Source organism: Chiloscyllium plagiosum, unplaced genomic scaffold, assembly GCF_037043375.1.
Source record: "Chiloscyllium plagiosum isolate Xiang-an unplaced genomic scaffold, Cpla_swu_hap1 HiC_scaffold_33, whole genome shotgun sequence".
NCBI lineage: Eukaryota > Metazoa > Chordata > Chondrichthyes > Orectolobiformes > Hemiscylliidae > Chiloscyllium > Chiloscyllium plagiosum.
Window position 1 is genome coordinate 11,035,697 of NW_028270171.1, and position 22,507 is coordinate 11,058,203.

The 22,507-nt window shown below is 41.2% G+C and overlaps 1 protein-coding gene and 1 long non-coding RNA gene across 2 annotated transcripts in view; one reads left to right on the forward strand and one right to left on the reverse strand.

Annotated features, from left to right (window-relative positions):
• The window catches only part of emc10 (ER membrane protein complex subunit 10), a 44,976-nt gene extending 26,072 nt beyond the window's left edge, over positions 1-18,904 (reverse strand). The window contains exons 1-4 of the mRNA XM_043679655.2: positions 18,757-18,904; positions 11,339-11,405; positions 10,548-10,660; positions 7,518-7,616 (exon numbers count right to left, since the gene is read on the reverse strand). Of these exons, the coding sequence (XP_043535590.1) occupies positions 7,518-7,616; positions 10,548-10,660; positions 11,339-11,405; positions 18,757-18,837 (360 nt within the window). The 5' untranslated portion in view covers positions 18,838-18,904. The remainder of the gene's footprint in view (positions 1-7,517; positions 7,617-10,547; positions 10,661-11,338; positions 11,406-18,756) is intronic.
• LOC148141208 (uncharacterized) lies at positions 18,872-21,232 on the forward strand. Its single transcript, XR_015752557.1, has 2 exons — positions 18,872-19,002; positions 20,815-21,232. It is a non-coding gene; the product is annotated as an uncharacterized LOC148141208 (long non-coding RNA).
• Positions 21,233-22,507: the final 1,275 nt, after the last annotated feature.

The following is a 22,507-nucleotide window of genomic DNA, read 5'->3' on the forward strand; positions in this document are numbered from 1 at the left end:
TAGGATCAAGAATGGCCTGCTTCCATACCAATTAAATGGGTTCTGAGATGATTAATAAGTGCAATGCATGACCTGCACACTCTACAACAATGCAGGGCAGGTTGTACTTGAAAGGTCAGGTAGATGAGGAGTATGGAGGTTTGACACCTTGTTGCTGCTCTCTACCTAACTTTATTTCATATGCAAATTTAGTGCCCTCAGCTCCTTCTTCCATATCGTTAATGTGAATAGTTGTAGTCTCAACATTGACTCCTGTAGAACTCTACTCATCATGGGTTGTCATCCTGAAAAAGACCCCTTTACCCCTACTTTCTGTCTTCTGCAGGTCAGCTAATCCTCTATCCATGCCAGTATCTTACTCCTAACACCATGGGGTCTTATCTTGTTTAGCAGCCATCTCTGAGGCATCTTGTCAAAGGCCTTCTGGAAATCCAACTACATAACATTCTCTGGCTCTCCTTTGCCTGACTTGCTCATTATCTCCTCAAAGAATTTTAACAGTTTTGTCAGGCATAACCTCCCCTTGACGAAGCCATGGGGACTGGATCTAATTTTACCAAGCACGTTCAAGTATTCTGCAAGCTCATCCATAATAAGGGACTCTAAAATCTTACCAATGACAGATATCATGCTCACTGGACTATAGGTTCCTGTCTTCTGCCTCTCTTCCTTCTTAAACATGGCCGTTACATTAGCCACTTTCCAGTACTCTAGGACTCACTCTGACTCCACTGTTTCCTAAAAGATCACCACCAATGCCTCTACAATCTGCTCAGCTATCTCCTTCAGAACTCTAAGGTGTATTCCATCTGATTTGGGTGATTTATCCACCTTCAGATCTTTCAGCTTCCCCAGTACTTTCCTCTTAATGACGGTAACTACATTCACCTCTGCCCCGACTCTCTTGACACTCAGCTAACCTGGTGTCTTCCTCTGTGAAAAACCGATGCAAATTATCTTTTTAGTTCTTCTGCCGTTTCTTTGCTCCCTATTATTACTTCTCTAGCCTAATTTTTCAGTGGTCCAATGTCCCTTCTTGCATCTCACTTACCTCTTAGGAGATCTAAAAAAACTCTTGCCAGCTTCTTTTATATTACTAGCAAGTTTACTCTCAAATCTCATCTTCGACCCACTTCTTGATTTTTTTTTTAAAAAGTTATCCTCTGCTGGGTTTTAAAGGCTTCCCACTAATTTTCACAACATTAGAAGTTTTTTTCTTTTGCTGCTGGCCAAGCTGGCCTTGCCCTCTCCTTAGTATGTTTCTTCTTTCTTGGGATGAATTTCTGCTGTGTCTCCCAAATTACTATTAGAAACTCCTACCATTGTTTTTCCACTGTCTTCCCTGCTAGGTTCCCCTTCCAATCAACTCTGGCCAGCTCGTTCATGTTTCTGTAGTTAACTTCTCTTAATTGTAACACTGTTACATCTAATTCCAACTTCTCCCTCAAACTGCAGGGTGAATTCTACCATATTATGGTCACTGTCCTCTAGAGGTTTCTTCACCTGAAGCTCCACAATCAACCTCATGATACATCACCAAATCTAAAAATACTTATTCTTTACTGGGCTCTATTACAAGCTGCTCCAAATAAAAAAAATCTCGCAGACATTCCACAAATTCCTTCTTGAGATCGGTTACCAATTTGATGGTTTTCAGTCCACTTACATATTGAAGTCTTAGATGATAATTTTAATAGTGCATTCTTATATGCCTTTTCTATCTCCTGATTTTTTTTCTTCCCCACATCCTGAGGACTGTACATAACTCCCATCAGGGTCTTCAGGTAGGTGGCCAACAGCTTTTCCCGATGGTAGGGGAGTTTAAAACTAGAGGGCACAGGTTTAAGGTGAGAGAGGAGAGTTACAAAAGTGTCTAGAGGGGCAGCTTTTTCACACAGAAGATGGTGAGAGTCTGGAATGGGCTGCCAGAGATAGTGGTGGAAGCAAATACAATTTTGTCATTTAAGAAACATTTAGACATGGATAGATAGGTGTGGAGGAGTATGAGGTAAAAACAATCACTGCAGATGCTGGAAACCAGATTCTGGATCAGTGGTGCTGGAAGAGCACAGCAATTCAGGCAGCATCCGAGGACAGGCAAAATCGACGTTTCGGGCAAAAGCCCTTCATCAGGAATAAAGGCAGAGAGCCTGAAGCGTGGAGAGATAAGCTCGAGGAGGGTGGGGGTGGGGAGAGAGTGGCATAGAGTACAATAGGTCAGTGGGGAAGGAGATGAAGGTGATAGATCAGGGAGGAGAGGGTGGAGTGGATAGGTGGAAAAGGAGCTGGGCAGGTCGGACAAGTCCGGACAGGTCAGGGGATCAAGTTTCTGGAGGTTAGAAGCTAGGATGAGGTGGGGGAAGGGGAAATGAGGAAACTGTTGAAATCCACATTGATGCCCTGGGGTTGAAGTGTTCCGAGGCGGAAGATGAGGCGTTCTTCCTCCAGGCGTCTGGTGGTGAGGGAGCGGCGGTGGAGGAGGCCCAGCACCTCCATATCCTCGGCAGAGTGGGAGGGGGAGTTGAAATGTTGAGCCACTGGGCGATGTGGTTGATTGGTGCGGGTGTCTCGGAGATGTTCCCTAAAGCGCTCTGCTAGGAGGCGTCCAGTCTCCCCAATGTAGAGGAGACCGCATCGGGAGCAACGGATACAATAGATGATATTAGTGGATGTGCAGGTAAAACTTTGATGGATGTGGAAAGCTCCTTTGGGGCCTTGGATAGAGGTGAGGGAGGAGGTGTGGGCGCAGGTTTTACAGTTCCTGCGGTGGCAGGGGAAAGTGCCAGGATGGGAGGGTGGGTCGTAGGGTGGCGTGGACCTGACCAGGTAGTCACGGAGGGAACGGTCTTTGCGGAAGGCGGAGAGGGGTGGGGAGGGAAATATATCCCTGGTGGTGGGGTCTGTTTGGAGGTGGCGGAAATGTCGGCGGATGATTTGGTTTATGCGAAGGTTGGTAGGGTGGAAGGTGAGCACCAGGGGCGTTCTGTCCTTGTTGCGGTTGGAGGGGTTGGGTCTGAGGGCGGAGGTGCGGGATGTGGATGAGATGCGTTGGAGGGCATCTTTAACCACATGGGAAGGGAATTTGCGGTCTCTAAAGGAGGCCATCTGGTGTGTTCTATGGTGGAACCGCTCCTCCTGGGAGCAGATACGGCGGAGGCGGAGGAATTGGGAATACGGGATGGCATTTTTGCAAGAGGTAGGGTGGGAAGAGGTGTAATCCAGGTAGCTGTGGGAGTCGGTGGGTTTGTAGAAGATGTCAGTGTCAAGTCGGCCGTCACTGATGGAGATGGAGAGCTCCAGGAAGGGGAGGGAGGTGTCAGAGATGGTCCAGGTAAATTTAAGGTCAGGGTGGAATGTGTTGGTGAAGTTGATGAATTGCTCAACCTCCTCGCGGGAGCACGAGGTGGCGCCAATGCAGTCATCAATGTAGCGGAGGAAGAGGTGGGGAGTGGTGCCGGTGTAATTACGGAAGATCAACTGCTCTACGTAGCCAACAAAGAGACAGGCATAGCTGGGGTCCATACGTGTGCCCATGGCTACCCCTTTGGTCTGGAGGAAGTGGGAGGATTCAAAGGAGAAATTGTTAAGGGTGAGGACCAGTTCGGCCAAACGAATGAGAGTGTCGGTGGAGGGGTACTGTTGGGAACGTCTGGAGAGGAAAAAACGGAGGGCTTGGAGGCCCTGGTCATGGCGGATGGAGGTGTAGAGGGATTGGATATCCATGGTGAAGATGAGGTGTTGGGGGCCGGGGAAATGGAAGTATTGGAGGAGGTGGAGGGCGTGGGTGGTGTCTCGAACGTATGTGGGGAGTTCCTGGACTAGGGGGGATAGGACAGTGTCGAGGTAGGTAGAGATGAGTTCAGTGGGGCAGGAGCATGCTGAGACAATGGGTCGGCCAGGGTGGTCAGGCTTGTGGATCTTGGGAAGGAGGTAGAACCGGGCAGTGCGGGGTTCCCGGACTATGAGGTTGGAAGCTGTGGGTGGGAGATCTCCTGAGGTGATGAGGTGGAGGAGTATGGACCAAACACAGACAAATGGAACTTGTTTAATTGTGAAAACTGGGTGGCAAAGGCAAGTTGGGCCGAAGGTCTAGAGGTCTGCAGCATGAAAACAGGCCTATATAACACCACCCAAACAGTTTCATGCCTTCCAACTCTATAGCACTTCTTGCTATCAATTTATTTTCAGTTCTTACTAACAAGGCAATCTCAGTCCCTCTGCCTGTCCTTTCAATAGGATATGTATCCCTGGATATTTAGTTCCCAGTCCTGATCCCTTCCTGCCATATGTTATACCCACAATATCATAATTGCTAATTTCAATCTGCGTTATTAGCTCATTTACCCTGTTTCATGTACAGCGTGCCTTTAAGCACAACAGCCTCAGTCCTGCATTGACTGTCCCTTTCTCAGTTGTCACCTCAACTGCTGTGCCTGAAGATAGGTGATGACCATTTCCATACTTACTGTTCAGTTACTTGTTCTGGAAACCTTAATAACCTCTGTTGAGTCTTCCTTCCTTTAACTTTTTCCATAATTTTTCACATACCCCCCTCAACTATTTAGAGATTGTAAATGTACGATCTATCAAGCAAGGTTTGATTCTGGGACCCTCCTTTGCCCCATATTTCTTAATAGCTTTTCATTAACAAAAATCTACTACTTTCAAATTTCAAATCAATAATATGCTGAACATCAACTAGATCTGCATAAAAGAATCCCAAACATCGACCACTCTTTGCAAATACAACTCCACTCCTGAAAGCTCAGTTTTAGGTTATGTTCCCTAGTCCTAGATTCTCAAACAAGAGAAACAGTTTCTCTCCAGCTCACTGTTTCTCTTTAATTCCTTGCAAACCTCAAATTATCTGTTTACCTTCCAAATTCCTGAGAGTACACAGTAGTTGGTGTGATCTCTCCCTGCAATGGCGTTCAGGTATCACTCTGATAAATCAACACTACACTCCCACCAAGGCCAAAATATCCTTTCTAGGGGATGGTGCCTATAACTGAACACAATACCCAGTTAACTAAGTACAGGTCGTTCTGCTATATTGCACATTTCATTAATGCAAATAAGCTGTAACGCGACTGACAAATTTGGGACACGGTTTCTACAACTGAAACCTTTAAAATGAGCGTTGGCTCTAGTGCAATTACATCACCAACACTTTAAGCGCTGTTTCTAAAGGGTGATTTTTCTATAATGCAGGGTTGCAGAAGAACACAACCATCGTGTTATAAAGGAACTAACTGTAGTCTAAACTGGATTTCATGTGCCATAACCATGACCCAATTTTCTTCCAAACTTCTAAATATAAAGCCCAACTCTCATTTTGACTGTTTTCATACCCCCGCTCCATGACATTTAATAATTTATATACACATAATCCCTACATATTTTTTGACCCCCTACTCTTTGGAGTTTTTCACTACCTAAGTACTACGCCAATCCATATGTTTTAGATCCAAAAGCAGGTTACTAGATTTATTACACTTTATCTTATTTGTAATTTTATGCAATTACTTGTACGGTTTAAAATGTCCCTTTAAAATCTCTTTAGGTCATTGTCAAATTTGAACATGTGATTCACTATTATATTACCCAACTCATTAATCAATATATTGTCAACAGTTGTTGAGATACAATTCCAATGCAGCTTGCAAAATGGTCTGTGAATCATCTTTTTACCAAATTACAGAAAATCTCAAATATGCAGATGAGGCATTCTAGTAGTTTGGTAAAGAAATCATTCATAGACCATTCTGCAAGCCGCAATGGAATTCATAGAGAGTGTGGATTCTGAGATGGGACAATTAGAAAGTCTGCTTCAATTTTTCAACACAACAGTCCAGCTCCCAAAATGGTTTTATGATGCTTCCTCTACCACCTGTTAAGTTGAAGTGAATATTAACTTGTAAAGTCCAGCCAAACATTCAGGGTCGCTACTGCTGTCATAACAAAAACTTCCAGTTACATTATCTGAAACTACAGAATAGAATGGTATTTAATTTCCACTTCAATGTAGAGTGCTTGTCAATCAATGGAGGAGAGCAGATGCAGAGATTTTTTTATCTTTTAACGATTTTTTTTGAAAGAACAGCCAGAGCTGTCAGTTGATTTATTCACAGCATGATATATGATAGTAGATGCTACCAAGACATTGCTTTATACATCATGCAATTTCATCTTTCATAAATATTCTATAACGTACCATAACACTTAAACAAATACTGGTCAACATAAGAGTCAACTTGCCTTTGCAAGATAAATCCTTATGATGATTCACTATATTAAAAGCATATCTACATTAAAACAGATCATTTACTATTAGATTAGATTAGATTACTTACAGTGTGGAAACAAGCCCTTCGGCCCAACAAGTCCACACCGCCCCGAAGCACAACCCACCCATACCCCTACATTTACCCCTTACCTAACACTACAGGCAATTTAGCATGGCCAATTCACCTGACCTGCACATCTTTGGACTGTGGGAGGAAACCGGAGCACCCGGAGGAAACCCACGGGGAGAATGTGCAAACTCCACACAGTCAGTCGCCTGAGGTGGGAATTGAACCCGGGTCTCTGGCACTGTGAGGCAGCAGTGCTAACCACTGTGCCACCGTGCCACCCACATTGACATTCAAAGTTGTTTACACACTTTTAAAATGTTCTCAAGTACTCAACAGGCTTCCTTCAGTGGTCGCAACTTCCAAAACTCTCACCAGCACACAAGAATTATGTTCAGGATGAAATACAATTTTCCTGTGGTTCTCAATCTCAGAAGACGCATGCTTTAAATTTGCAAAAAGGCCACACAAATGGTGTAGGACTGAGAAAGCAGATGAAAAGAGTCTACCTTTCTGGAAAAAAGGAAGTTCAACATTTCGTGATGTGAAGACACCATCACTGCAAGATAAAAATCTAGCCACTGAAGTTTCCAACTCTGCCAATTCTCTAAGTCCTTAATTTCCTGAATCTCTATGAGGGTGAATTCACTCTTTGATATTTGCTTTCTGCTGGTAAAGGGCTTATCTCCACTAAATATCTTCTTATCGCACCATACCACTCAATTATCCAAATCACGGATGCAACCTGGTCACTCATCACCATAGCTCCATACCGCATTATCAGTCCCATCTTGTTGCTTAAGTGTTCAAGTTTCCCCTCATCCTCCCTTTTTGCACCACAACAGCATGGGTCAAATAATCTTTCATTGGACTGTCACAAAGGCATGTAAGAAAGAAAGGCTCTTTTATACCTTCCTACTTAACGTTTCGCAACTAAGGTACAAATGGAAACTGTAAAGGTATGGCTTTGAGTGACCAGCTTGTGATTTGGATAATTGAGTGGTTATGATGTGGTAAGATGATATTTAGTAGAGGCAAATTTACAAAAGGTCTTTAGGGAACATGAGTTCACAACACAAGCCCCCCCAAAGATTCAAATCTATATCTTAAAACAAAATCCTATAAGCACATCTTCAGGGTGTCTTTTTTTTTTCTGGTACTTACAACTCGAACAAAAGACGACACGTAATCTGTATTAGTGCTCTCGCTTCCCAGTTTTCTTGGGACCCTGATCCGGTACAGCCCATCAGTATTAGCCATATCCTGTCAGAAATGGTAAAGAAGCAAAGATCATGGAAAGACAGATAATGAATCTTGATTAAAGAAAAGTTGATCTAAAGTGTCCAAGGTACAAACAATTTTCTGAATTCTACAGGTATTGTGTCTTCATCGGAATAAGTATTATTTAAGTAACAAAGAAATGACACAAAAGTTATACTTATCAGAAATACAAGACAGATTTCAAACTCAAAGCTCCGGCACTCGGGCAGAAAATTGTATCCTTCTAATCTTCACACCAACAGAAAAGGGTTCATCTAACAGTCTCTGAAGACCGCTAAAACCCAGACAGAAAATCCTAATTAACTGTGCCCACTTTTGAATCGATTGAAGACCTAACCTGAGGAAGAATCATGCTTCACCTTTCTCAGGATACTTGGAGTACTCAAAAATATGTTGTTCGGAATCCTTCTCCTCGGAATCAATATTGAAGTATTGACCACTTTAATTGTTACTTTTTTATTTGAGTCAATTGCCTTAAAGATAAGGCAGTGAGACATTTTAGACTGATCTCTTACAAAGACAGGCCTTGATTCATTTACATGTGTGTAGCTTCAAGACTAAAGGGTAGTTTTAACTGATAAAATTATGGATATGTTTTTGTCTCCCAGCTTGTTGGTCGCATCACTTTTAAACACAAGTAGTTAGTACAAGAATATTAATAGAAATAATTTACGAAATTCACCCTTTACTCATGAACAGTTATTAACCATTAATTCTTCAACTACATTATAATGGAGGTCCTTCTAATTATTGTAGATTACTGGCTTTTAAACATTTAGTTTATCAATGTTTTGGGATTGCTAATGCGGGTGTGTGATAGCACAAGTTGGCTTCTTTCAAAAAAATGTATTAATACAGAAATTAATGGCCTCTTTCCCTTGTGTTATGATTGCAGCTGATGGTAATACTGGACAAGTCAGATCTCAGAGCAAAACCTGGCTTGACAGATCAAAAGTTTTATTTCTGAAATGTAATTACTGTGGTTGACTGTCACTGAACGTACTCACACGAGGTTGTCAATATCAATTCAACAAAAGAACACAAGTATATTAGAGAAAAAAAATACAATGTATAAAAAAGATAATTTAGAAAGACTACAACATGAATACCTAAAAGAAAAATTCAACCCTTTTCCCAGTAACCCCCTTTCGACATTGACGTGTGACAGGGTTGTAAGTATTTTATTTTGTCATTTTTCCTTACATCGTCAGATACAACTATCCTCATGACTGTCACCTCTTAAAATGCTTAGACAGAACCTGTTCATTGATTTTTAACTGAACCCTGAGAAAGTCCGTCTATTTAAAAAATGCTACTCGAAAACAGTTTGAAGACTTCCTTCCAGGTTTGAAAGTCTGTACTCTACAAGTATGAAACTACCCATCTTAACTAAAAACAGAGTATGGTCAATTTGTCTGTCAGAAAGCTTTCAACTTTTTAAACATTTCATCAATTAACTTCCAGCAATGTTCCCACTAAGTCATGCGTCTGTTGGGAAATACCATTTACGATCGGAGTGCCAATGCATAGCTTATGTTTCTGATAGTTGCTGTCGTCAACGGACCTCAGATGTTTGCACCACAGGAATAAAAGTTAGAGAAAACATTGTTTCCCAGGTAGTTTATCTAATCATTTAGCCAAGTCATATATTCTCTTGGAAAAGGATGTTTGACTCACTGTTCAAAATGTCTTTCTGACTTTTGTTGAAAGAAATAAGTCAAAGTCTATTTTGCCTTTACTTTGAAATCCAGATTCCCGAATGCTAATATAACATAAGCCTTTATCACACACATATTTTGCTAATTAAAAATGCATTTATAGAGTGGTAGAGATGTACAGCATGGAGACAGACCCTTCGGTTCAACTCATCCATGCCGACCAGATATCTTAAATTAATCTAGTCCCATTTTCTAGCACTTGGCCCATAACCCTCTAAACCCTTCTTACTCGTTTACCTATCTAGATGCCTTTTATATGTTGTAATTGTACCACCACTTCCTCTGGCAGATCATTCCAAACAAGCATGAAAAGGTTGCCCTTTAAGTCCCTTTTAAATCTTTCCCCTCTCACCCTAAACCTATGCCCTTTCGGCAGTTAAAGACCATGCTTGATTTTTAACCTCAACTTTACATTCCTTCACAATCATCTTGTCTTCAAACACCAAAAACCCAAGACCTCTGTCCCGCATGCGCCCAAGGGCTGAACCCTCTAGGATAGAACACTCCGAACATTTAAACCCTCTAAGAATACAAGTAATGTTGTCTGGAACACTTGCAAAATATTTTCCAAATCATAACATAAAATGTTTCTAAGAGTACCAGATTTACTAAATCTTAAACTACAATCTAAAACCTAGGAATATTTACATGATTACAGCGTGGTTGATTTGCCTTCAATTGAAACCTAAATTGCATTCTTTCCAGAAAGGTGTCAGTAGGTAGCAAAAATAATCTGGAACTGATGTGAAACCAGCTTTACCCAACTTTTTCCCTCATGACTGTCAAGATAGGAAAAGAAACCTAAAATTTCCTACTGTACATTTTTCTGCATTTAAAATAATTTAGACAGTTTAATAAAGTTACAAAGATAAGAAAACAATCAATCTATTACTTATTACATAATAACTGAGCTCAGGGCTGATTAAATCTGAGCAGTAACCTTAAACGACAGGTAAGGTCAACAGTTAAAAATTAGTAATAGGCTCCTCATCATATATTATCCATAGATAGCATGCCATAGATAATCATTAACATTTTTTGAAGAGCAATTTTCTTTTATTAAAGGCTAACTACTAGTTCTTAGCGTGCGAGTAATGATAACTTAGGTAAAAGGGAACAAAAATCAAAAGATTATTAACTCAGAAGTGTTCAGAATTATACCTGTGAACCAGGAACAAAAGAAAATGCTACTTACCCGGAGTTTTGTCCTTTCCTCCTCTGTCAGTTGTGTCTGAGTTAGAGTGAGAGTGCTTTCACGGCCTGGTCTCCACTGGAATGAGCCCCTCTTTTTATACTGAACACTGTCATCTACAATGATAAAACAAATATTTTATTGTTCTCTGATGGGTCACAATGTAAAGGTATCTTAACTTCTGGAAGCATGATTTCAGGAAATTGTACTGGACGAAAATGGAGAGAAATTCTCAATAACAAGTAGAAAGAATGCTTTTTCAACATTTCCCTGATTAACCAGGAGCTGGGAAGCAAATTAAAACAACCTGACTTCTCTCATAATAGAGGTCAGCTAATTCATAGCAAGCCGTAAGTAGAATTATCGATTGGCACAGGACAGAAGAAAGTTTTCGACCCATTGTGTCAACACCAGTTCATTGAAAAGCAATCTTGTCACTACAACTATCCTGTTCATTCCAGATACCCCTGCAATTTTTGGTTCTCTTAAACATGTAGCCAATTCTCAGTTGAAGGGTACTTCTGAATCCACCATTCTATCAGGCAATGCAATCCAAAATCTTGACCACTCCATGCTTCAATATTCTTTTAGTTATCTTTGGTCATTTTGCCAATTATCTTAATTCTACACTCATCAATCCTTCAGATATTGGAAGGAATTTGATGCAGGATCCTCTAGTACATTCTTCAACTGGGACAAAGAAATCAACAAGATTTCCATTTGGACAGCCACTGTGATATTCAAGATCCAATACTCATTTGAAAATCAATTCTTTGTCAACTTTTCAGACTTACCAAATTCAAATGAGTGTTCGAGGGGCACAGAGAATCCAATACTTTCAGCGTCTGGAACATCTCCTGGCTGAAAGAGAAGGATTAGAAATTACTGGTTGTGCATTACTGCAGTGATATAGGTCTGATCATTTCACCATGGTGGGCTCAGAAACAGCATCAAGCACTACCAGACCAGGCATGAGTCAGGGAGATCAAGTAGCTCCAACAACAGAAACAAAAACAGACATTGCTGGAAAAGCTCTGCAGGTTTGGCAGCATCAGTGAAGAGAAATCAGCGTTAATGTTTCAGGTCCGGTGACCCTTCCTCAACTCTAACTGCACGGCTTCTGAAAGCACACAATAACATTATTCAAATTTGGTTTATCCTATTTTAATTGACTCTGACCTTTAAAGTGTGGAAAAGTGAAGTTTATGAAATGCTGAGACCTGATGTTTCTGTTCAGATGCAGGGTACAAATGGACTCTGTGGATAAGAGGCCACCGTATGACATTTTGCTTTCAGTCTGGATTACACATTGACTGAGAACTTCGAAAGACAGACACAATGCAAAACCTCTAATTTCTGTCTGTAACCGCTGATAAATGCGATCTCACCACGATTATACTGCACCCTTGTGTCCTGTATTATTGCAACTAGACTGGCTGTTTTCAGTTAAAATATCTCCCCACCAGCAAAATAAAAAAGAAACAAATGATCCATTGGGGAAAGAATAAACCATTTCATATTAATTATTGCACAGGGCTAAAGAAAGAAAGACTGATTTTATGAACATCTTCCATGACCTCTTGACAGCTTAAATAATTCTACAGCTAATTAAATAAACGTCTGTAGGAAAACTATGGAGGTCAAATTTTCACAAGCTCCCACAAACAAAATACAGATAACCTGCTTTCAGTCATGTTGGTCGAGGATTAAGTATTAACCATTGCACCAAGGAGAAGTCCCCTGTTTTGGCAATTGATACCGACCAGAACTTCCATGCTCTTCTTTAACATGATGCCACAGAGGGGATCGTGAGAGGGGACAACTGGGTTCTCATTTTAGCATCAAAGAGACAATTATCTTTGACAATGCAGCACGCTCTGATGCTAGTGTTATTCTAGATTTTGTGCTCCAGATTTTGTTCTTGTCTGTCTCAGAGATAAGAACGATACCATTGAATCACAGCTTAAGCACCTATATGAAACTGAAGCCTCGACATACTTCAGCACTGCTCTTCCACTTTAATCTTTAAAGATTACACTATTTGCAGGATTGCAGTGTTCTATAATGTTAGATAGATTTTTTTTTGCAATACATGCAGGGTGGTCATAGTCATTCAGCAATACAATTATAGACGTTTCTCCCCAAACCAAGCTTATGTATGGAGAAATTATAATGGGCTGTGTAACATTAGTACTCATGTCAGTAATGAAAGCAGCTAATCTAATAAATTAAATGCTTCACACAAGCATACCACACCAATATTCAACAGCAACACCCAATAGCAATTATTCCTAAAACATTTTCCTACCATCAAGCTAAAGAAGGCATTAGACAGTGCAGTTTTATTTCATTGTAAATATTAATGTCTCAAATTTAAAGTGAGCGTCTGGGCAACTATTCACATTTACAAAATGCACCACAGGTTCCGTACTTCAGAGTCAAAGGTACTTTTCTCCTTGGAGACAATATTTTTGGAAAAATTGAAAGATTTCTGCTGATTTCAGAGCATAACCCAACCTCATTAATACCAAGCAACATTCACGACAATAGATTATATCTGTCATTAGTGCAGATGTATTGGACCATTAGTAGTAAATCACAGGGTGACTGCATATGGTATACATTATGCTACAGTTTAGGCAAAAATCTGCGGCTTTTCTGGGAGCAAATGCAACACCTCATTTTATTTGTGTCTTATTTTTAAGCACTATTCATAATCTGTGATAAAATCATTCCAGTTAGTTTCAATTAATATTCCGCTTCAGAGATCACGTCTAGGTGAGGGTAATGATTAAAAATGGAAAACTGACAGGAGATTTGCACATTGTTGTCATTTCACTGTTAGAAGCTAAATTTGAAGCCAACTCAGACAGCTAATCACGAGGCCACAATTTCAAAGAAGACCAGGCGAATTCTCCCTGGTGTCCTGGCCAATAGTTACCATTCAATCACATTATCATATTGCTGTGGAATCTTGCTGTGCAATCACAATTGTAATAGTGCAGAGGAGACCATTCAGCCCACCATGTCTGCACCAGCTCTGTTATCTACAGACAATCTACTATCATTTTCCCATACCATTTCTATCCAAATAACCATCCAATGCCCTCTTGAATGCCTCACCTGAACGTGCCTCCATCACAATTCTAGGCAGTGCATTCTATACCCTAACTACTCGGAATTAAAAGTTTTTTCACACATTATCCATGTTTCGTTTACACACATTTCAAATCTATATCCTCTCACTCTTGTTCCTTTTGACCAACAGGAACAGCTTCTCCCTCTCTACTCTGTTCAGCCCGATCATGATTTGAGATCCTCAAATCAATCTCCTCAGTTTTATATCGGCCGTACATTATCTGTATTAAAAACAAATGGCCACACAAAATACTTCACTGGCTATAAAGCCAATGAATGAGACTATATGAATGCAAATATCTTTCCTTGTTTTATGTGCCCTTGTAGAATAACGAAGAATGAGTTTTATTCTGTAGCAGTGCGTCCCCATGCCAACACTGATGCATTCCTAGACACTGCACTAATCAAGTTCAGGGTTTCAGATCTCAACGTAAATCCTCATCACAGCGATTCAGGCCAGGTTATGTTCTGGGCCTGAAATTATGACAAGGCCATGCCAATTGCTAAACATGCCTTGATTGGTTTCTCACATTTCCCATGGAATGAAATGCTGCTGTTCATGCTATCAAAGAGATAGATAACATGAAAAGATAGCCATCTGGAAACTGGATAGTTCAATTCAATCAAACACAAATGGAATTAGATTTGAGAAGCAGACAGAACACTTACTGATATGTCTAAATAGGTGTTGCTCACCACATTAATACTTGAACTTTGGTTTTCTCTTCTCATCACCCTAACCTAAATTTCTCTTCACCCGAAAAAACTGAGGTGGTACACAGGTGACAGCCAACATCTGGCAACCTAGTGGTTATGCCTCACACATAAGTCAAGGCTGTGACTGTCTGCAGGCTATTTAGTGATACGGGATATTACAGCTGGCCACAATTTTGTTTTCACATGATGTCCACACATCTACTGTTCAGTCAGTTTGGAGTGAAAAACAAAAGTGAATGCCTTTGATGACATTACGACAGCATTTGACTAATTACACCATCGAGCCCAAGGAAAACTGGAGTTAATAGGAATCAGGAGGAAGGTTCTCCACTGTTTGGAGTCATAGTTGAAACAAAGGAAGACAGTGTGGTTATTGAGGTCATGTACCAGGAGTAACCATCTTCAGTTGCCCTTCTAGGCTGTAGAGATCCTGGATTTGGAAGATGCTGTCAAGAGACCATTGGTGAGTTATATTGTAGACAGTATACACTGTTGCCACTATGTGATGGTGGTGAAGGTAATGAATGTCAAAAGTGGTGGATAGAGTACCAATCAAGCGGCTACTTTGTCCTGAATGGTATAGAGTTTCTTGAATGTTATTGGGGCTGCAGCTGGTTCATCAATAACCATCCCTCCATAAAGTTAGAAATCGCACACTCATTGATGATTGCATAATGTTCAGCACCAATTGTGAATCCGCAGATACTAAAGTGCTTTGTGTCCATATGCAGCACCTTCTAAACCAGTTTTCCCTACCATCTAGAAGGATAAGGGCAACAGACACATGGCAACACCACTGTCAGCAGCTTCCCCTCCAAGCCACTCACCAGCATGACTTGAAACATTATCACCATTTGGCTAAATTCTTAAAAGTCTTTCCCTAACAGCACTGCACAACTTGGACTACAGCAATTAAAGAAGGCACCTCACCACCACCTTCTCAAGTCAGGATGATGAGTGGCTTGAATGGAATCTTCAAGATGGTGGTGTTCCAATGTATCTGCATCCCCTGTTCTTTTAGATGGAAGTCGGTTTGGAGAGTGCTAAGAACCTTTATATAGTGCATCTTGTAGTTAGTGTACACTACTGCTGCTGAACATCTTGGCAAAGGGAGTGGATGTTTGTGGATGTAATCCCAATCATGTGGTCTGCTTCATTCTGAATGATGCCAAGCTTGAGTGTAGTTGGAGCTACATTCATCCAAGCAAGTGGGGAGTATTCCATTAAGAGTTAGCTGCTGAGTATTCAAGCTTAGATATTGCCTGGATATGTTTCAGCATTTGAGGAGTCACAAATGGTGCTAAACATTATGCAGCCATCAGTGAACATCCCCACTTCTGTCCCACTGATAAAAGGGAGGTCTTTGATGAAGCAGCTGATGACAGTTTGGCCTAGGATACTACCTGGAGAAACTATTCTAGAGATGTCCTGGGGCTGAAATAACTAACTTCCCACAACCACCTTCTTTTGTGCCAGGTATGATTACAAACATCGGAGAGTTGTACACATGATTCCCACTGACCCCAATTTTGCTAGGGCTCCTTCGATGCCAAAATCAGTCAAATTCAACCTTGATGTAAAGGACTGTCAACTCTTACCTCACCTCTGAAATCTAGCTCTTTGGTCTATGTTTGAAGTGAGGCCATAATGAAGTCAGGAACCAAGTGGTCCTAGTGGAATCCAAACTAAGCATCAATGAGCAGATTATTGCTGAGCAGGTGCAGTTTGTGAGCTCTGTTGATCCATCACTTTGATGACTGAGAGTACATTGATGGGGCAGTAATTGGCCAAACTGTATTGGATCTGAGCTACATTTTGAGTACAGGACATACCTGGGAAAATTTCCACATTATTGAGTAGATGTTAGTGTTACACCTATACTGCAACAGCTTGGCTAAGACTGCAGCAAATTCTGGAGTACAAGTCTAAAAACAGTGATGTGTTAATACTTAGTGTGCAGCACTTGAATTTTCATATTGTGAAATTATGCCAATAGTTCAGCTATAAACAATGGCTGACCTCCACTCCAGCCTTTGATCCATAAAGGGAAAATGTGTGTACTTACATTTCCAACAGAGGTCTAATTCAGTACAGACCCAGCGTGGAGATATGAGACATTCCGAATGTAGGCCACTGCTCAACGGACAGTGGTCATATTGACAAATTTGAATAATGTTACATTTTTGTTTAAACGTACCAGCAACACTGGGTCCCAGAATAATTGAATTAGTCATCATAATTTGGAAAATTCTTCATAACTAAAAACCAATTTCTCCAATTTAAATACTATTTTCTTTGGCTGCAAGTTCCATGATGTACCCTTGCCTCTTGGAAGAACACCCTGTACAGAAACAAGGTGACACTGTTTTGTTCTACCCACCAGCCATTTTATGAAATCTCGAGTATGAATAGCACAGATTTGGGCTCATCAAAAATGGGAAGGTAAACGCCAAAGGCACAATGCTTACAATTTTTAAATTTAAATAGCCATAACTTGAAAGGGTCATAGCAAACTAGAAATACAAATCAGAACTTTTGAGTCAGATCTTTTACAAAATGTTTTTAAAATAAATTCATATATGATGGTAAATGTGGCAAAGCTTTAAATTTCTTGCTTTCATTCCAAGATCACAAGCCAGTGTGAACAAAGATGTCAAATAAAAACAGAAAGAACTGTGGAAATCAGAATCAAAAGCAGAAACTGCTGAAAAACCTCAACTGATCTGGCAGCATCTGTGGATAGAAATCAGAGTTATCATTTTGGGTCCAAAGATCCTTCCTCATAACTGACAAAGATGTCAAGTATCCAGTCTGGAAAACTGTACAAATCTTCTCCCATTCCTATCTACTCCCACACAAAAGCAAAATACTGCAGATGCTGTAAATCTGCAGTATTGCCTATCAGTGTTCATATCAATTCCTACATACCATCATTGTGGCACAGTGGTAGCAACCCTACCTGTGGGCCATAAGGTCTAGGTTCAGGCCACACTTCCCAACCTGCTGTAACATGTCTGAACGGATTGATAAAATATCTACAATTAGTTTCAAGTACCTAAACAGATAAAATGGATCAATGGTATGTAAAAAATGCTGTTCCAGAATTTAATGGATATTTTCTGGTAGGAAGTAATTCAAAAATTCATTTCCAATATCCATATAACTACGCAGGTGCTGTACATTGCTTAACAGGCACAGAATGCCATCTTAAGAGACGCTGTAACCAATTTTACTGCAGATGCAACTCATCAATAAAAAGGGGCTTTGTTCAACTAAAATCTTCTGGCAACCGGCATGTTGAAAGCGCTTTCTAGATTCTGGCAACAAAGGAAACGTAAGATAATTGGATGGCTGTTGCATTGAGGTTACAACTTTGGAAATTATAACAAAGGAACTATTTTCCAATTAGTTCAACATTTCTGTTTTTCAGAAAGTAACCCCCACAAGAAGGGCAATCTTCACTTTAGAATACTTTTTGGATGGTCACGCTTTTGCTTTGATGACGTTATCAAATACATAAGCAGAGTTTCAGAATAACTGCACAATCCAAAGGCAGTCACAATTATCTTAATCATTCCATCAACCAATAGAATTCTTTGAGTACACATTTGGAATAACTTTGAATATCTCATTGAATTTTGTGATTAAACTAAGACCATAAAATATAGGAGTAAAATTAGGCCATTATCTGTGTGAACTTATAATTGTCGGCAGTACTGTATTTGGGGGCATTTATGGAATTATAAAATGATTGCCAATACAGTTGGCAAACACACCATATAGACAGAACATCACCAGACATTCCTGCTACTGAAAAAACAGTCTGTACCCCATCCTCAGGCAATTGGGCCCTTGCTGTGCCCATTGTCAGACACTCAGGCCCTTACTGTGCCCATTGTCAGGCACAAGGGTCCTTGTTGCACCTGCTGCCAGGCACCAAGCCCTTGCTGTTCCTGCTGGCATGCCATCCCAGGCCATTGCTGTGCCTGCAGCCAGGCACCAGGTCCTTATTGTGCCCAGTCATGCCATTTGAGGCCCTTGTTGTGGCTATTGCAATGCCATCGCAGGCCACAACTATACCCGCTGTCAGGCATCCAGGCCCCTGCTGTGACCGTTGCCAGGCACCCAACCCCTGCTGTGACCGTTACCATGCCATCCAGGCCCCTGCTGTGACCGTTGCCAGGCACCTTGTTGTGCACCTGTTCTGGGCCCTCGCGCAGCCACAATTCAAACTGCAGCCAAACGTTCCATTCCTAACGGCCTCTCGATCCTGTACAACTCGCACCACCAGCTCTAACCCCCTCCAGCCTCAGGACTCTTTTTCCGGCTCCAAACCCCTGGCCAGTTCGCTCCTTACCCTCCTAGAGTTGCAGAGACCACCACCGAAGAGATTAAAGAGCAGGAAGCACGTCAGCATCGCGACCCACGGCGAATTCATTGCCGCAGTGAAACTACGGAGTACCACAAACTACAGGCCCGATGTACAATGGGATACACGGAGGACCTAGACCGTAGAGGATCATGGAATACTGGAGGTCCATGGCTCCCTGTACCGTGATGCATGCAGGGATATTGGAGTACTCTCGGAGAAAGCTGATATCAGGTTGGTGGAGGATAATGTTTGCTGATCATATTCGTTCATGATACACCAAAAAAACCTGTCGAAAATTCTTTATTTAAAAAATAGGGAATCTATTCCGTATTAGAAGCAGTATATATTCACATACTGCTCCTGGCCCATGTCCCTCCAAACTTTCTTATTTGTGTATTTATCCAAATGTCTTTTAAACGTTGTAATAGTACTCAGATCCACCACTTCCTCATGAAGTTAATTCCACACACGAACCACCCACTGTGTAGAAAAAAGTCCCTCAAGTCTTTTTTTTAAATCTCTCCTCACTTTGTGAAAAGATTTGTAGCTCGGGTGCTCGTGGTGTGGTTCTGTTCGCCGAGTTGGGAATTTGTGTTGCAGACGTTTCGTCCCCTGTCTAGGTGACATCCTCAGTGCTTGGGAGCCTCCTGTGAAGCGCTTCTGTGATCTTTCCTCCAGCATTTGTAGTGGTTTGAATCTGCCGCTTCCGGTTGTCAGTTTCAGCTGTCCGTTGCAGTGGCCGGTATATTGGGTCCCGGTCAATGTGCTTATTGATTGAATCTGTGGATGAGTGCCATGCCTCTAGGAATTCCCTGGCTGTTCTCTATTTGGCTTGTCCTATAATAGTAGTGTTGTCCCAGTCGAATTCATGTTGCTTGTCATCTGCGTGTGTGGCTACTAAGGATAGCTGGTCGTGTCGTTTCGTGGCTAGTTGGTGTTCATGGATGCAGATCGTTAGCTGTCTTCCTGTTTGTCCTATATAGTGTTTTGTGCAGTCTTTGCATGGGATTTTGTACATTACATTGGTTTTGTACACTACATCATGAGCAAAACCAATGTAGTGTACAAAATCCCATGCAAGGACTGCACAAAACACTACATAGGACAAACAGGAAGACAGCTAACGATCCGCATCCATGAACACCAACTAGCCACGAAACGACACGACCAGCTATCCTTAGTAGCCACACACGCAGATGACAAGCAACATGAATTCGACTGGGACAACACTACTATTATAGGACAAGCCAAACAGAGAACAGCCAGGGAATTCCTAAAGGCATGGCACTCATCCACAGATTCAATCAATAAGCACATCGACCTGGACCCAATATACCGGCCACTGCAACGGACAGCTGCAACTGACAACCGGAAGCGGCAGATTCAAACCACTACAAATGCTGGAGGAAAGATCACAGAAACGCTTCACAGGAAGCTCCCAAGCACTGAGGATGTCACCTAGACAGGGGATGAAACGTCTGCAACACAAATTCCCAGCTCAGCGAACAGAACCACAACTCTCCTCACTTCAAAAATGTGGCCCCTGGTCTTGAAATGCCCAATCGAGGGAAAAGGCAACGACTTTATCTGCGACCTGTAGATTTTACAATGTTCTTTATAGGAAAATCTATCCAGACCTGGCATCTTTAGGAAAAAGGGTTGTGGTGACTGCCATTCTATGTTGCGTTCCTCGTTGCAAAGCCATGACCAATTAAAGCCTCAGTGTCTCCTCTTTTTAAAGGAAACAAATTTGAGTTCATCAGTATTTGATGGGGCACTATAACAAAAATACAAATTAAAGGTTCATGGAACATATGTAAGGGAAAAGATACTTACTAAATCAAGATAATGTTGTCTGGGGTGATGATTCATCCCAGCCCCTGCAGTGTCCATCAGCCTCTGAATTTAATCAGCTAACTTAAATTGACAATTAACAGTTCCTGCTGCATTGCCATGCCAGTTGTGGTCCAACCAACCGGCATCCTCTTCTTATGCTTTATAAATTGTTGTTCTCATTCTAATTTTGGTTTTCTTGCATTCCAGTCCTGAAGACTGAAGACGAAAAGGTTCCACAGTATGTCTCTTAGCAATCTTCATTTAATGTACCAAGCAGTTTTTTTGTAAGAGATACCTAGTTCAAAGCATAGCATATATTAGTTAATGTGATTTCTCAATTCATTCTACACTTTCTCCATATTCCTCCCCAGATTGAACACGGAATTTTGCAGAACATGAGGTTCATGCACCGTATTCCTGTCCCAATGCTTTCAACTGCTGTCAAATTTAGTCCTGTGCCCCAGTTGTTCCTATAATTGTGCAACTTAGACCTCTTCATGAGTATAATCAACTAGGAGAAAGTGAGGACTGCAGATGCTGGAGATCAGAGCTTAAAAATGTATGCCATTTGAAACTTTTTGTGAATCTGATCCCACAACCTTTTTTAAAAAGTACATTCAGATCTGCGTGGGTTTCCTCCGGGTGCTCCGGTTTCCTCCCACAGTCCAAAGATGTGCAGGGTCAGGTGAATTGGCCATACTAAATTGCCCCTAGTGTTAGGTAAGGGGTAAATGTAGGGGTATGGGTGGGTTTCGCTTCGGCGGGTTAGTGTGGACTTGTTGGGCCGAAGGGCCTGTTTCCACACTGTAATCTAATCTAATCTAATCTAATCTAATCTTAACAATTGTCTGTGTCAAATCAGTTTTTCTTCATTATCCTTGTAATTTTTTGCTAATTATTTGAAATGTACAACTTCTAGTTTCCAACCAACTTGACAGAAAAAAAATTTCTTCCTATTTGCTGTATCAAAACCATTCCATAGTTTCAGTTTATGTTTAACCTTTCCTGCTCAAAGGAGTACATGTACAATTTTTCCAATCTCTCTGCTTAACCAAAGTCTATCATCCATGGTATCATTCTGGTAAGCCTTTCCCATGACACTCTAAGGTTTTAACATTTTTCCTTCATAATTATGCATAATACTGTAGCTGAGTCCTAACCAGAGGTTTATTAAGGTGCCCCTTCCTCCCGCCAGTGTTTGAAATTTTCCAACCAATGGAAACATCATTCAGTCTCTATCTTGCAAATCTCCTTCAATGTATATCGCAATGAGACTGCCTCTCATTCTTCTAAACTCTAGAGAATATAAATCCAATTTATTCAGCCTCTTTCATTCCAGTGTAAAATTTAGTGAACTTTTGCTGTATTGCCTCTAGTGCAAATATCTCATTTTCATAGAATCCCGACTGTGCAGAAAGAGGCCAATCAGCCCATTGAATCTGCACCAACCCTAACGCTGTAACTCTGCATTTCCCTTGGCTAATGCACCTAGCCTTCACATCCCTATGACTCTACAGGGCAATTTACCATGGTCAATCTACCTAATCTGTTTATCCTTGGATTGTGGGAGTAACCCACACAGACATGGTTAGAATGTGCAAACCCCACACAGAGGCTCACCCAAGGGTGGAATCAAACTCAGGTCCCTACAGCTGTGAGGCAGCAGTACTAACCACTGAGCCACCATGCTGCCCATGTAGTGTCACCAAAATCCTATTCAGTTATGGTAAGATGTCTGTGCTCCTCTACTCCAATAATCTTGCAATAAAGCCCAACATGCCATACACATTCTTAATCAACCTATCACAAAGATTTGAAAATATACTCCCAGGTCATGATGTTCATGCACTCCCACCTCCCTGAAGATAATATTGTTTAGATTCTTTTCCACTTCTCTCTG